At 38.4% G+C, this 13,791-nt stretch overlaps 1 protein-coding gene across 1 annotated transcript in view; it reads left to right on the top strand.

The window, feature by feature from the left end:
- Window positions 1-7,226, top strand: part of RICTOR (RPTOR independent companion of MTOR complex 2) — a 47,775-nt gene extending 40,549 nt beyond the window's left edge. Inside the window, exons 27-31 of the mRNA XM_054398102.1 lie at window positions 2,974-3,207; window positions 4,540-4,692; window positions 5,251-5,374; window positions 6,382-6,520; window positions 6,685-7,226. Coding sequence (XP_054254077.1) covers window positions 2,974-3,207; window positions 4,540-4,692; window positions 5,251-5,374; window positions 6,382-6,520; window positions 6,685-6,759 — 725 coding nt within the window. The 3' untranslated portion in view covers window positions 6,760-7,226. The remainder of the gene's footprint in view (window positions 1-2,973; window positions 3,208-4,539; window positions 4,693-5,250; window positions 5,375-6,381; window positions 6,521-6,684) is intronic.
- Window positions 7,227-13,791: the final 6,565 nt, after the last annotated feature.

The raw sequence follows: 13,791 nt of genomic DNA, 5'->3' as shown, positions 1-13,791 counted from the left end.
TCTCCAGAGGCTGCATATGCCTGTCTCCTTTGCAATCCCTTTTTCAATACCTCTCTTTCTGGCAATGGGACCCAGTTGTTGGGCCTCTTTCCCTTCTAGCAGTTGACTATCAGCCCCATTGTCCCAGCACCGGAGCAGCCAAGCAGCAATCCGCTCTCCTGGCTGGCGGCTGTAATCCTTGCGCAAGTCTCTCAGCTCTGCCGAGGTTAAGGACCAAGTAGTTTCTGCTTCTTGCTTGATCTCGCTCACTGCCTCTGATCTCCCAGTTGATGGACCAGCCTCTTGAGCATAATCTTCCTCATCCCTTATCAATCGATGAGAGGGACCTGTTGACCTCCTTGTCCACTGTTTCTTTTTCACTACTGGGGCAACCTCTTTGGCTGTCATTTGGGTCCCCATCTCAACCATGATATCCTCAGGTAATGTTTGAGTACCAGCCTCAGCCACAAGTTTTCTTAGAGCACTGAACTGTGGCTCGGTAAGCCCAGGCCAGGCCCCAGTAGAGTGCAAGAAGTTGTTGGTTCTCATTGGGATAGGCAAGGCACCCTTGTATCAGATGGTGAGTCAGCTTAGTGGGATTGCTCAGCTCTTCTGGGGTAAAGTCCCAGGCTATGGGAGGTGATAACCGTCCTAGGAATCTGCCCAAATCCTTCCACACTCCCTGCCACCCAGGGACCGACCACCTCAGGGCACGTTTCAATATATCCCCACCCAAGGGCTGTTTCCTGTCATACCATGATGGAACCAAACTCCACAAAACCTATAACATGCCAGTGGTGTTGATTAGCAGTAGTAGAGAGCTCACATAAGGATGGATCAAAATCTCGGGGGTATACATAATAAAATTCTCTGTATACATTTCAGGTAGGGAGAAAGAAATGATAACCTCTCTAGCATAGCTCCCACAGAACAGTAGCCCTACGAGTAGGAGAAACAAACACATAGCCATTATCTGCCTCGGCATGTTCCCAAACAACCGAAATGTTTCCAAAACAAAGCAAATATTATCAAGAAGCCACGTGACCAGCACAGAAGCTTGTATCTTCAGCAGGCTTATAGAAAAACTGCAGAGTTTACAGCTATATTATATATATATGTATTTTCTTTTTCTTCCTCCCGGGTTTCGGCACCAAAATAGACTGTGGTGGTTTGGCCCTGGCCTGGAGGCCAGATGCCCACCAAAGCCACTCTATCACTCCCCCTCTTAAATGGACAGGGGGAGAGGGGAGGAAGAAAAAAAATTGGCCAAAGCTAATAATAAGATAGAAGCGAATTTAATAACAATGATAGTCAAAAGCAATAGACCGCGCGGAAGCAAGAGAGAGATGTTAGTCTCTACTTCCCATCAGCAGGACGATGGTCGGTCTCGGGAAGCAGGGCTCTCTAAGCTTGATAGTTGCTTGGGAGGATAGATGCCATGGACCAATCCCCCCACTTCCTTCTTTTACTTCATTCTTATATCTGAGCTGACGTCATATGGCATGGAATACTTCTTTGGCCAGTCCAGGTATGCCAGCTCAGCCATGTCCCCTCCCAAGATCCTGCCCATCCCTCAATGTACTCTTGGGGCAGGGAAACATTGAAAAGACATAGCCTGGGTACTTATTCAACAGTAGCCAAAACATTGCTATGTTGTCAACTGCTGCTGCAAAACACAGCACTGGAGAATTAACTCCAGCTTGGCCAAACCCAATACATCTACATATCTTTAATTAGTGAGCCAATGCTTACCAAAGTCTGATAGTGATACTGCATTATCAAACATAAGAAAATTCAAACTAAGATTGAATATGTATGTCACATATTGAACTGTTACATTTTTAATTCCCTTTGGTTACATGTGAATAAAGGTGTTAGTTGTGTATTTCATAAAGTAAGTTTTCATTCTTTATGATGTTGGAGCAAAACTAGAAGTGGGTAGATTCAGTTTAGATGTCAGGAAGAAGTTCTTCACCATGACGGTGGTGAGACACAGGAGCAGGTTGTTCAGGGAGGTGGTAGAAGCCCTGTCCCTCAAGGTATTTAAGGCCAGGCTGGATGTGGCTCTGGGCAACCTGATCTAGTGGAAGGTGTCCCTGCCCATAGCAGGGAGGTGGGGACTAGGTGATCCCTGGGGTCCCTTCCAACCCTGACAATTCTGTGATTCTACGTTTGCCTGATGGTTGATAAGCAGAGGTGATGGGACATGGTTCAGGATAATTGCATGTACTGCCTGGATTATTCTAGCATGCACTTCCTTTTTACTCCAGAGTACTCAGAAGTCTGCAGGGCGTCAATATGTGTCTTTTCAGGAGGACAACTGAAAAAGAGCCATGGAAACTGGTCCTAAAGTATATCTGTTGTCTTGCCTCGTAGTTAACTGCAACTTTATTACAAGCACTTTGGACATCCAAATAAACACACTTTACTGATATCTTTATTTTCTCTTGTGCTGTTAATGTAATTTATAAAGCTAATTTTCCAGAAAATGTTTCTGCAGTTTGATAAGTTTCTGTGTAAACTAACAAACCCTTGTGTTTGTTGGTATTTCCCATCCAGGAAGAGCCTGTCACCTAAAGTGTCTTTGGCTTATTTCTGTGTTGCTTAATCTAGTTTCCTTCTGTTGTTACAGGTACTAAGTTAGGTAGTGTCTTTTTAATTGTGTTTCTGTGTTTAATTGCTGCATGTGTCATTTAAGCATCTGGCATATTGTTGAACAAATCTTGTTATGAAAACCGGTAAGGTGTTAGTGTTACTTGGGTATTAGTAATGTTGATATAGTATTAGGATTTACCACATCATCTTACAGTGTATGTGTACTGTATGTTTGTTTAGAGGTTGAATTCTGTCCTTTGCAGTGTTTTGTTCTGTGGTAAGCTAGGACTGAAACATGTCTGTTTCCCAAATGCTAGTAATTTTGGGAGTTTAGCAACTCATAACTTCCAGTTTCATCACTCTTCCTTGTTTTTTTCATGTCCAATTGCTTATCTACAGGTCTTCCATCAGGTACAGGTGATGTTGTCAAAAGCCCTTTTCAGATGCTCCGACAGCAGATCAGTCTCACAGAAATAATGAATACCAGCCGCTCAGATGCCTCCCAGTTTTTAGAGAATACAGAGGATACCGGGCTACAGGAGCACACAGATGAGAACTGCCTTTACTGTGTCTGCATTCAAATACTGGGTTATCAGCCTAACAACAAAGTGAACTCTTCATATAGTCGTACAGGTTGGTATTATTGGTGGAGAACTATGATGAAACTGAATGCAAATACTACATTTTTGATTGTTTAAAATTGATTCATCTGTAAGGGTTTTTTCTTACTGACTACTGACCTCGAAATCAGTTGTCTCTAAGGTGTGTCTATGGTCATTTCCAGCTTTTTTTTTTATTTCTGTTGGTGTTAGTATGACTACATGTCTGCATATTTTTTTTACATACTTCTGAAGAGCATACTACAATACAAAATTCGAAACCTTGTTTAATACTTAAAATCCATGTCCTGAAAACTAGAACTTGCTCGCAAACTAATGCAAAGTCTGACTTAAAATAAGCAAGTCTGTACCATAAAACAAAATCAAGGAAATCTGAAGAATTTGAATTCTAGATGTAATTTCTTGGTTTAATTAATTTTCCTTCGTATTTTGAGATGTGGGTCAAATTCAGAACTTTTATCCTAAACTTCTCTGCAAGGTTTGCAGTTACTTCCCATTTTGTAATGTCTGTAATCAAAAGATAATCCAGTAATAGCTGTTTAGTAGGATCCTCTCCACAGCAGTTACATGTTCACTAGTATCGCATAACGAGTACTGTTAGCAAGGAGGATGATGTACAAGATGCGATGAGTGGCCTAGAGAGCTGAAGGAATGGCAAATAAATTCCCAACTCGAGTAGCCTTCAAGTAGCTTAAGTGGATTACAAGTGCATCAGAGACTCTTGTCAGGCACACAGCCAAGGGAGGGGAGGCCATGAATACGTGCTACAGGAACAGAAAGTCCAGTTGAACATAGGAGGAATCTTTTTGCAGTGTAATCTGATCTCATTTTTGAGGTGAACCCTTCTTGAAGCAAGGGGTTAAAGTTGAACTAGATAATCTCCAGGAGTCTCTTCAAACATATGTCACTGTGTTTGTGTTAATTGCACTATGAATTAAAAGTCTGTAAATTTTTCATTAATCTCTTCAAATGCTAAAAGCTGTGGATAATGAAAACTCTCAGAAGAATCTTACTTGTCACATCTTTCTCTTGATGTTAGAGCTCTTTCTGCAACATCTGCATGTAAAATAGAGCATAGATACATCAACAAGAGGTCTGCGTGTGATGACAAAGTTTAAGCTTCTGTAAATATCTAAAAGTTTATTTGAACTCTAGTATCTGAAGATCCAAAAAAAAAAAAAGTTATTTGTAGACATTTTGTCCAAAATCCAACATTTAGTTTGTGTGCACAGTACAGTACAAGCACATCAGTGTTTTGCATGTTTGCCATTGTTGAAAAAATAAGAAAAAAATTTGAAGTGAGGAAAACTACAAATAACAAAGATACAAATCTTGTTTATGTCAGATTTTTCAGACATTCCATATACTGACTGGTGTGGACAGACCATACACAATCACTTAGATGCGCATTCCTCCAAATTTTCTGGAATTTCAGGCTGTAGTGATGCTGTATCCCATGGTTCAGCTAGCAGCACCAAGAGCACAGAGCTTGTACTAGGTAAGCTTGAAAGGGTTGTCATTATTAGACTGTAACTCTTAAAGTAGTGTTTAGGTATCGTGGGAAAATACTTCATTTATATATACTGCAATCAATCGATGCTTATTATTTTTAAGAAATAGGAAAATTACTGCATTTCTGTCATGATAAAGACATTTGTGTTTTAGGCTTTACATTTTGAATTACCGCGATTTATTATGAAGTTGCTGGTTGCTATCTTGTCCAGCATCTAACAAAAACAGAGCAGTTAATCACTTGCCTAGTTTGCAGCATGATTTGTTGATAGAGCCAGCACTGCAGTTGAATCTTATATGTTTTACCTTTTATGAAGTTGTGGTTTACCTTTTAAAAATATTTCTAGGTTAAAATTTATGAAAGTAGTGGGTGTTTAAGGTTTAATTTCAGTGGAAATATTTTTCAGTATTTCAGAAGACATACATAAGTGTGTGTGTGTGTATGTGTGTTCATGAAATGTTAAAGCACACTTAAACAGCATGAGATTAGCACAACCAAAGACCATTGTGTTTAAGATCCACACTGTTCGATTTGGTTTTCCAGGAGTAAAATCAATCCCAGATGATACACCAGTGTGCAGAATACTTCTGCGGAAAGAAGTCTTACGTTTAGTAATTAATTTGAGCAGCTCAGTAGGAACTAAGGGTCATGAAACTGGACTCCTAACGTAAGTTCAATACATTTCAGATGTTTTAGCAACATACCACTTTGATATGTTTTTTCAAAAAATTGAAAAGCAGATACAATTGAGTGGCTGAACACAGCATAAAATATAAAACAAGAATTGTTATTTTAATATTTCTCCTCTGTCTTACCTTCTTATTCTTCCCCAAACTTTTTAAAATGAGTAATTCTGTTGCAGTGATGCTCCGTTAAGTACCCAGTATATTATTGCCCTGGGTTGGGCTAGAATGGAAAGTCAGTTTTCTTCACAAGAGGGGCTGCAGGACAGATAGCCAGCTGAAGCAGCCAGTGGGGTATTCCATACCATGCAGCTTCATGCCTGCTATAGAAGTGGTCCCTCAGTGGGCTTTTGGTGCTCGGCAGGAGAAGGTGTTGCATTCTATATTACTCATCTTTAATACATTACTTTCTTTACTATTGCTGTTGTTCACCTGTTCTTTTGTATCAGAGTTCTGCATTTTAATCCAAGTTTCTCCTTCCCATACTGAGAGCAGAGGGTGGAGCAAGCAGTTGTGTGAGCAGCTGTGTGTCTTGGCTGCAGTTGGACTTAAAACCACAACAATCGTGCATTTTCAGAGAAGAAACTACAATTCTCTTTTATTTGTGCCAAGTAATATATCAGATAAGCAGAATAACAAACAAAGTAACTTCTTGAGGAATATAGATCTCCTTTGAGCAAGAATACAACTACTGGAATTAGTTTGTAGGGAAAACAACCAATAATTAAAATAGAAGAATATAAATCCAGGGACTAAATATTGTAATAAAACCTTTTGGTGTCTGAACTGGTATCACCAGAAGCTGAACAACTGAAACAAAATGCAAAAATGCTGAGAAATTCTGAATTGTTTTGTTTTCAGTTTGCTTTTCCATCATTTTTATTACTGTTGTAGCTTGTTAACGATGACAAAACCCAGTTGAAAAATTTCTTACATTGTGATGGCAATCTGTTCCACAGTTAAAACATTTTTGTTTTTTTCTGGTTTTCAGAATTAAGGAGAAGTATCCCCAAGCATTTGATGACATATGCCTTTACTCTGAGGTGTCCTACTTGCTAGCACATTGTACATTTCGACTTCCATCTCGAAGGTTCATTCAGGAGCTCTTTCAAGATGTGCAGTTCTTACAAGTAAGTGGAGAGTTCAGATGCGCTGAATGCACCAAAATGTGCCAGCTGAGTGCAGGTTTCATGTTCTGAATATAAGATGCTTTCAGATGTGTTTTAAAGGAAACTTATTTATGATGTCTCTGTAGTAAAATCTAAAAACATTAACTGTCTCTTTTTTCTTTTAGATGCATGAAGAAGCAGAGGCTATCTTAGCAATGCCAACAAAACAGCCAGTAATTGATGCATCAGCTGAATCCTGACCTCTGTCTTGTGTAGTGCATTACATACAGACTTTATGACATCCTCAGACAACCTCTGACTGACTGGGTAAAAAAGCTTGGAGCATCATCTTTTAGACCGTTCCAGAAATTACTGGTACCTGAAGACTGAACTGAAAACTTTTTTTCTGTCCCAATCTTTTGGGCCATTTGGGGATTAACTAAACATTACCATAGTTTTAATAATTGTAATTACCAGTATATGCAAGAGCCAAGCACTGAACATCTCCACGATTTTCCATTTCATTTTCTACCATAAAGTACAAAAAGACAGGACAACATGCACAGACATCTTTTTTTGATTGACTTCCAATTCTGTTCCAGAGAAGCAGAACAATGCCTTGCTCTTTCAACTCTGGATACTAGGAATCGGAGAGATGAGGATGCATTTCATTGCCAGCAATGGGGAGTCGTGCTGTAATGGCAGATATATGGGGATTAATGTTAGCCTTTCTCTGTTGTTTTTTTTTGTACTGTTTATAACACTACTTGGGGGTTTGTAACTTCAGATAGAAAGAAAAGACTTTGTGAGTCTGAAGTTTCCTTTAAGTTATTTTGATATTGCTATAGTTGTAAGTCATTTATTAGCAGTCTCTTCATTACATTTACATACATGTGTTGTGTCAGAACCAGGTAAGGATTTTCACTACAGTTTGATTTTTAAAATAACCAATCATTTAAACTTAAATTTTGAAATTTGATTGTGTTCCCTGAATGATATGCATGTGTATGCAGTTTCTACACTCATATAGTGCTGTTATAGTACAAATCAACATTTGTACTATACCAACATTTGTTGGTCTTACTCTTAACTGAAATCCTTTAAAAAGCATGATTCATATCAGATAAATGAATAATGTGTGAACTAAACTTGAAGACATTTAATCATTGCTGCTTTTGCGAGAAAACATAATGTGTGTTTTCCTAGTTCCATGGAAACAGCCTTTTATAAATAAATAAATAAACCTTTAAACAAAGGTTTATTTGAACTTTCAATGAATGAGTGATCAAGCATCAGATAGTACTAATAATTGTAGTGAAAAGCCTTAAGTAAAATTTTGGAGCAGCAGTGCTTATAATTAAATGATAAAATGACTGTTAATGACTGAAATAGTTGCCTCTATCATGTTACTAGTGAGGTTTCTAGGTTAATGAGTGCAAGCTTAGAGTAAGAATCCACATCACTTTTATCATGGAGATAAAAATCAGAAACCTTTATACGAAGGTAATATAAATATATGCAAATGTGTATATACAGTAGCATGGCCACCTTTGCTAGAATGCCTGTAACAGAAGGGATTACCCTTTGATTTTGATATAGGTGAATAATTCAGCTGGACTGTACTAAGTAGAACATATTTTTATCCATTCACTTTTACCATTTTTTATAACTGTCAGATTAATACTTAAGTGAAGATAAGTGGAATATATCCTGATGCTCAAAACCCTGTTCATACTAGCTATGCTACTGGAGACTTCAATAAGTAGTCCTGTGAACAGTAAAACACAATTGCTAGTGAAATGTAGTATTTCTTTGTTCTTGTCAGAAATTTATTCTTGCCACATAAGCACAGCTTTGCAGCTATCACTTCACTGAGTTTTTATGTGCACCGGATACCGTCAGATTCTGGTAAAGCAGATTGTAAGTTGCTGCTCGTATGCAAATTCAGTTCCTAAAGTCATCTTTTCATGAGTTCCCACTGAAAGAAGGAGCAAAAAAGAAACCGATTCCACACTTCCATGACACAAATAATGTCTGTGGTGTCAAGGCATGTTTGAAATGCTCTGAAAACATACCACACCAGTAACTATTGGACTTCTCTGGTCATAAGAAACAAATACTTCTGTAAAACCAAAATGTCAATCACAGTAGACCAAATAGTGGTATAAACTCCAAAGGAAATAATGTAGTTTTCCCCAGAATGGGGCTTAGCATATCTTATACCGTAGTTTCAAACACTACCTCAGTTAGGCTAGAATATAAGATTTGTTCTAATAGCTAGATGGGGTTACACCAAACAGCTCCATGTTATTTTTCTGCAGTTAAAGCAAAATAAACAAGTTTTGTCACCTGTATTTAAAATAGCTTTGTTCATTTGTTACCAGTTTAACCCGTAGCACTTAATGCATAAAGCACCATAGGGAGGCCTCTGGTTGTAAAGAGGTAAGCAAAAGCAGTGTCAATTTATGTGTTAAAGAATCTCCCTCCTGAAATGCTTTTATGTTCTGCAGTACTTGCTTCTGTGGGGATCCGTAACAACAGAAACTTGACATGCAAATTACAGCTGCAAATTGTTCCAAAAGACGATGGATTTTATTTTCATTTTTGTTCTGAAAGTGTGTGAGTGTCAGTAGATTTCAGGAGGCAAAGTCTGTACTGTACATAACACAACATTTCTGGAATTAATTTACATACTTACATTAAGCTTACATTACTGTTTCATTTTAATTGGCAAATGAAGGGATACTTTTAGTGAAGGAGTTTCATACTGACGTAGTTATAAACTGTGAATTTCTAATTCTATAGATTTCTTTCTTAAAAATACATCCTTTTCACAGTTCTTATTTGGGGGGTTTACTCCCAGGCAACCAGCACCAGAACAAGAGGACACAGTCTCAAGCTGCGCCAGGGGAGGTTAGGCTGGAGGTGAGGAGAAAGTTCTTCACAGAGAGAGTGGTTGGCCATTGGAATGTGCTGCCCAGGGAGGTGGTGGAGTCACCATCCCTGGAGGTGTTCAGGAGGGGATTGGACGTGGCACTTGGTGACATGGTTTAGATAGTCATGAGGTTTAGGGTGACAGGTTGGACTCGATGATCTTTGAGGTCTCTTCCAGCCTTCTTGATTCTATGATTCTATGTGTCATGATAAAAACAAAACAGTAGTAAATAAAAATAATGCTTCTATTAACCCTAATAAAGAATACTTCTACTAGAAAGGCTTGCAAAGGAAGCTGACAGACCACCCACTTTGTATTTCTTCGATCTGAATGGTAAATGGTAAAGCACAGAGTGTTCGCTTATGCTATATACAAACACGTTTTGGTTGCTGCAGCAAAGCAAACTCTGCGGTGATTCAGTACACCAACACAAAAAAAACAGCTCTGAGGCAAAAGCCTTTAGGGGAAGGAGTGGCTAGCTGTGAAACCAATCCCATTTAGTCTTCTACATTAGCTGACTAATTTTCTTGGTCAGCTTTTGCAGACAGTGAAAAGGAGAGCACTAATTAAAAGGCTTCCTGTTACTTCCCTGAGGGCCTACTTCACTGATCCACTGGAAGAGAATAAAGCTGGGTACTGTGAGTGTCTGTGGTGACAGACACCTTTTCAGCTGTCAAATTCAAAGATGCAGAATGGTCTTGGACATCACTTGGAGCTGGAGATATTCAGCCTTTGAGATCCTTACATTGTATGTTGGGCCCCTGTAATGTTGTGCTTGAAACAGGAGTTTTTCCCTCATCCGACAGCTCTTACTTGACCCTGACATATGTACCCTAAGCATGCTCTCATTGGGTTTTGTTGTGTTGGTTTTTCCCAAGACAGTAGGAAATCGTGAAGTATTTGGTAGTTTAGGGTGCAATGGCTTGTCCCACTGAGGTAAGATGACACTATTAAACATTTTAAAAGACAGCAGTTGAAATGATAAAAAGACGAACAGGATTCTGTTTGGAAATGGACGTAGTGGTCTTGAATGACAGTTGCAGTTTGCAGTGAAAGACTGGTAAAACCTATAGCAGCTTTACTAGGCACCTGAAGAGAAAGGCAGCTATTTGAGAAATACCTATTAATCAAAACTTTGTGATAGATAAAAGACTTGCTGCTGCTTGATTTATGTCCTGGTCTTCATATTTGGCTCTTTGGACTACAGGAAATTGGTGTTACCATGTAAGTGAACATGAGCAGTCACAGTAGAAGGATTCTTTCCAGGCTTCCAAGTGTCTCCAAGGTTTCTGCTTGCTTCCTAGCAGGGCAGCACAGAAGTCCTGTTGCTCAGAGCTTCGCTGGAGCCAGCTGAATGCAGGTCCTGTAGCTTTTAATTTATACTTCTATTATGTGCTTATTAAAGGTATACTAGAGAAGAGTAAAATCTGAAAACTGTAAAAGATCATTGGGAACATGCTACAATTATGTTTGTATTTTGCTAGAAGCCACCCATCTCCCTATTACTGTGTTTAACCCCTGATTCCAGTTGACTGGATAGTTTTGTTTTCAGCAGATGTGTATGTTCAGTAAAGAATGTGGATTTTCCATGGACTATTTTTGTAACATAGATGGACAGCAAATGCCACAGCATGCAGAAATTGCACATTTTGCTTGAGTTGCTTTGTAAAATACACTATTTTATTTGAGAAATAAAATTTATGCCAAAAAGTGTAACATGCCATTTGCCACTCCATAGAGTGTTTTAGCACAAAATGCAGTATCTGGGGGGCAGGGTGGGCAAGGCAGGCATCTTGTAGGTTTAATTGAAAAATTGCTCAAATACTGGGCTGTCAGCATCCCTAAAACTGCATTACGAGATACTATCTAAATCATACGGAGGAGGGAAGAGATAAGGAAAATCTCAAGACTTCTTCCTGTCCCATGCAGTCTTTTTTTCTTTTTTATTTAATAATACGCTGCTACGTATTTGGAGGTTTTAGTGTTTGTAGGTCACCAATCAGACATTGAAATCTTGATTTAGTATACCTGTAACATAGAAAGAAAAAGTATTTATATTTTCCGTAAGAATATTGCATTGAGCTGTGTATAATTTAAACAGAGGCTTGTCCCCAAATGGTATTGCCCACCTTGGGGGTTTTTCTTTTTTTTTTTTTTTCTTTTTTTTTTTTCTTGGTGTGTGTTTTGGGGTGGTTTTTTTTTATTTTGGGTTTTTTTGGTATAATGTGTACAGTTCATGTCAATGGGCATTAAAAGCCTCCTGAACCATAATCTTATCAAAGGGATGCATTGTTAATAAAATGTACTTAAACTTCTTATACTTGTTCTGGTCTTGTATGTACTTCTCAGCACTAGAAAAGGGTTGGAATTTTATTTATATGTGTAAGTTACTAAACTAAGGAGAACAACCTGTAGCTTTCCAAATAAACATTTGCAAAACTATTTTACATTGCTGCTTTATAAAATGGCTTATAAAAATAGAAGGGGACTCCTTAAGAGGTGGTACACAGTATTTTTATTTTTCAACTTTAGCAAACTAATACTGAGAATTAATAATTTTCCATTATGAAATAGTTTTAGAATTTCAGCAGCAGCTGTTAAAAGTTGAATTCCAAACAAAAATACAACAGTTTACAGTCTTGAACTCATTCGTTACTATTAATGCAAGACATAATACAAAATTACACATGCCTCTCCACCCATGCAAATATATTTTTGTAATCTTTAGTTCTAGTTGTAGTGCCTGGACTTTATCCTTTGACAGTCACAAAGGCATTATCCCCCTTTGAATCCCCTGTCTGTGCCATTTTAAGCACAGGTGATTTCATGAAAGGCAATACATGAGGGCTAGCAAGCAGGAAGGTTTATAGATGGAAGTGAACTTATTACTACCTTGCCAAGCAAGCCGATATAGTGTTTACTTGCTTCCAGATAATGAAATTTCATCAGTGCAGGGCCTCTCCAGGAAAGACCAAGAGAGCTGAGGTGGTAACAGGTATACACAACTGGCTCTCTCACCCCCACCCACATCCCTCCCTGGGCTGAATTAGCAGACCCAGCCTCCACTGATAGCAGCTTTTTCAAAAGTAGGAATTTATTTTAGTTACAGCTCTCTGGCACAAGGAAGTGCTGAATTTTAAAATTTAAGATGTTTTGGGAGTTAGCCTGATTTCTGTAGCAGAAATTCCTTAGATGTCTGACTCTTGATTTAGGACACCTTCCAAAAACAGTTTTAAATAAACAGGCCTGTTTTTCAAAATGCACAGATAGAAAGTTTTATTTTCATAGTGGCAAAGCGGCTCCTTTATCTTTCTTGAATTTTTTTCCTAGCAATGGAGTTTTTTAAACTACATAAGTACATACAATGTGAGGAAATGTGTTGGAGAAGGAAATATTCTAAGTTGTAATGGTACTGTGGTAAAACTTTACTAATGATTGTAACTCTGAATGAGTAAGGAAGTAAAAAAAAAAAATTTAGTGTGTATCCATTGAATAGCAATACTCCTCTCTGTTCTCTATACTTTGTCAAACTGCAGTTGATGGCCATGTTTCCTTACTAAAATGAAGGCTCATACTGAAATTTTTTGCTCTTTCCCAAATAAATCTGTATGACCTACACATGGCCACAGCAGAGAGTGCTACTACTGCAGATCTCTAACAGGTAGCCATACAGTCTGTGTTGCCTCGCTTATGCCAGCCTTAAGCCTTCTCCCTCTGCAGTCAATGCTTGTCTTGGCCGAAGTCTGCATAAAGTGGTGTTGGTTTTCCTCTTGCAACACAGCTTATGGACATTTTAGCAATACCTATAAGCAATACTATAAAACCCTGCTGTGGTTCAGTATCAAAACTAATTCCTGCCTGTAGCTGCTTAGTTTTGAGGAAGCTGTGTTTTTAGTTAAACACAAGGCAGATGAGTAACAATATTAACAAATTAGCTGGCGATCAAATTGTGAAAAACAATTCTTATTCCCTTTTGAGGACTGCTTATCTTTTGCTCTTAAGTCGTATTCTTTTATTTGTGAAAGATTTCATAAAGCATTATAACTGCACTAAACCAAATGGTTCCTTGTCCACTAAGGAGGTTAATCTGGTGAGACTTTCTGCTTCATTGTTACAATTTTTTCTGTTCATTGTACAATTTTTTAAATTCAAATGGAAGACCAAATTCACCACTGCTAACTGTAAGGATTCTGAGTGTTACAGAAAAAATGAATTAATAGTAACAAAAGTAAAGTTGGGATCTCTTGCTGACATGCAGCCTGAGTATGACATTCCTCACCAATGGGACACTTACTCCTCTGCATCTGACGCTATTGTGTCTGCTTATCTGGTTGTGTGGAGCTGGCTACACACATTG

This window comes from Indicator indicator, chromosome Z (assembly GCF_027791375.1).
Source record: "Indicator indicator isolate 239-I01 chromosome Z, UM_Iind_1.1, whole genome shotgun sequence".
NCBI lineage: Eukaryota > Metazoa > Chordata > Aves > Piciformes > Indicatoridae > Indicator > Indicator indicator.
This window is presented reverse-complemented; position numbering and strand designations above follow the sequence as displayed.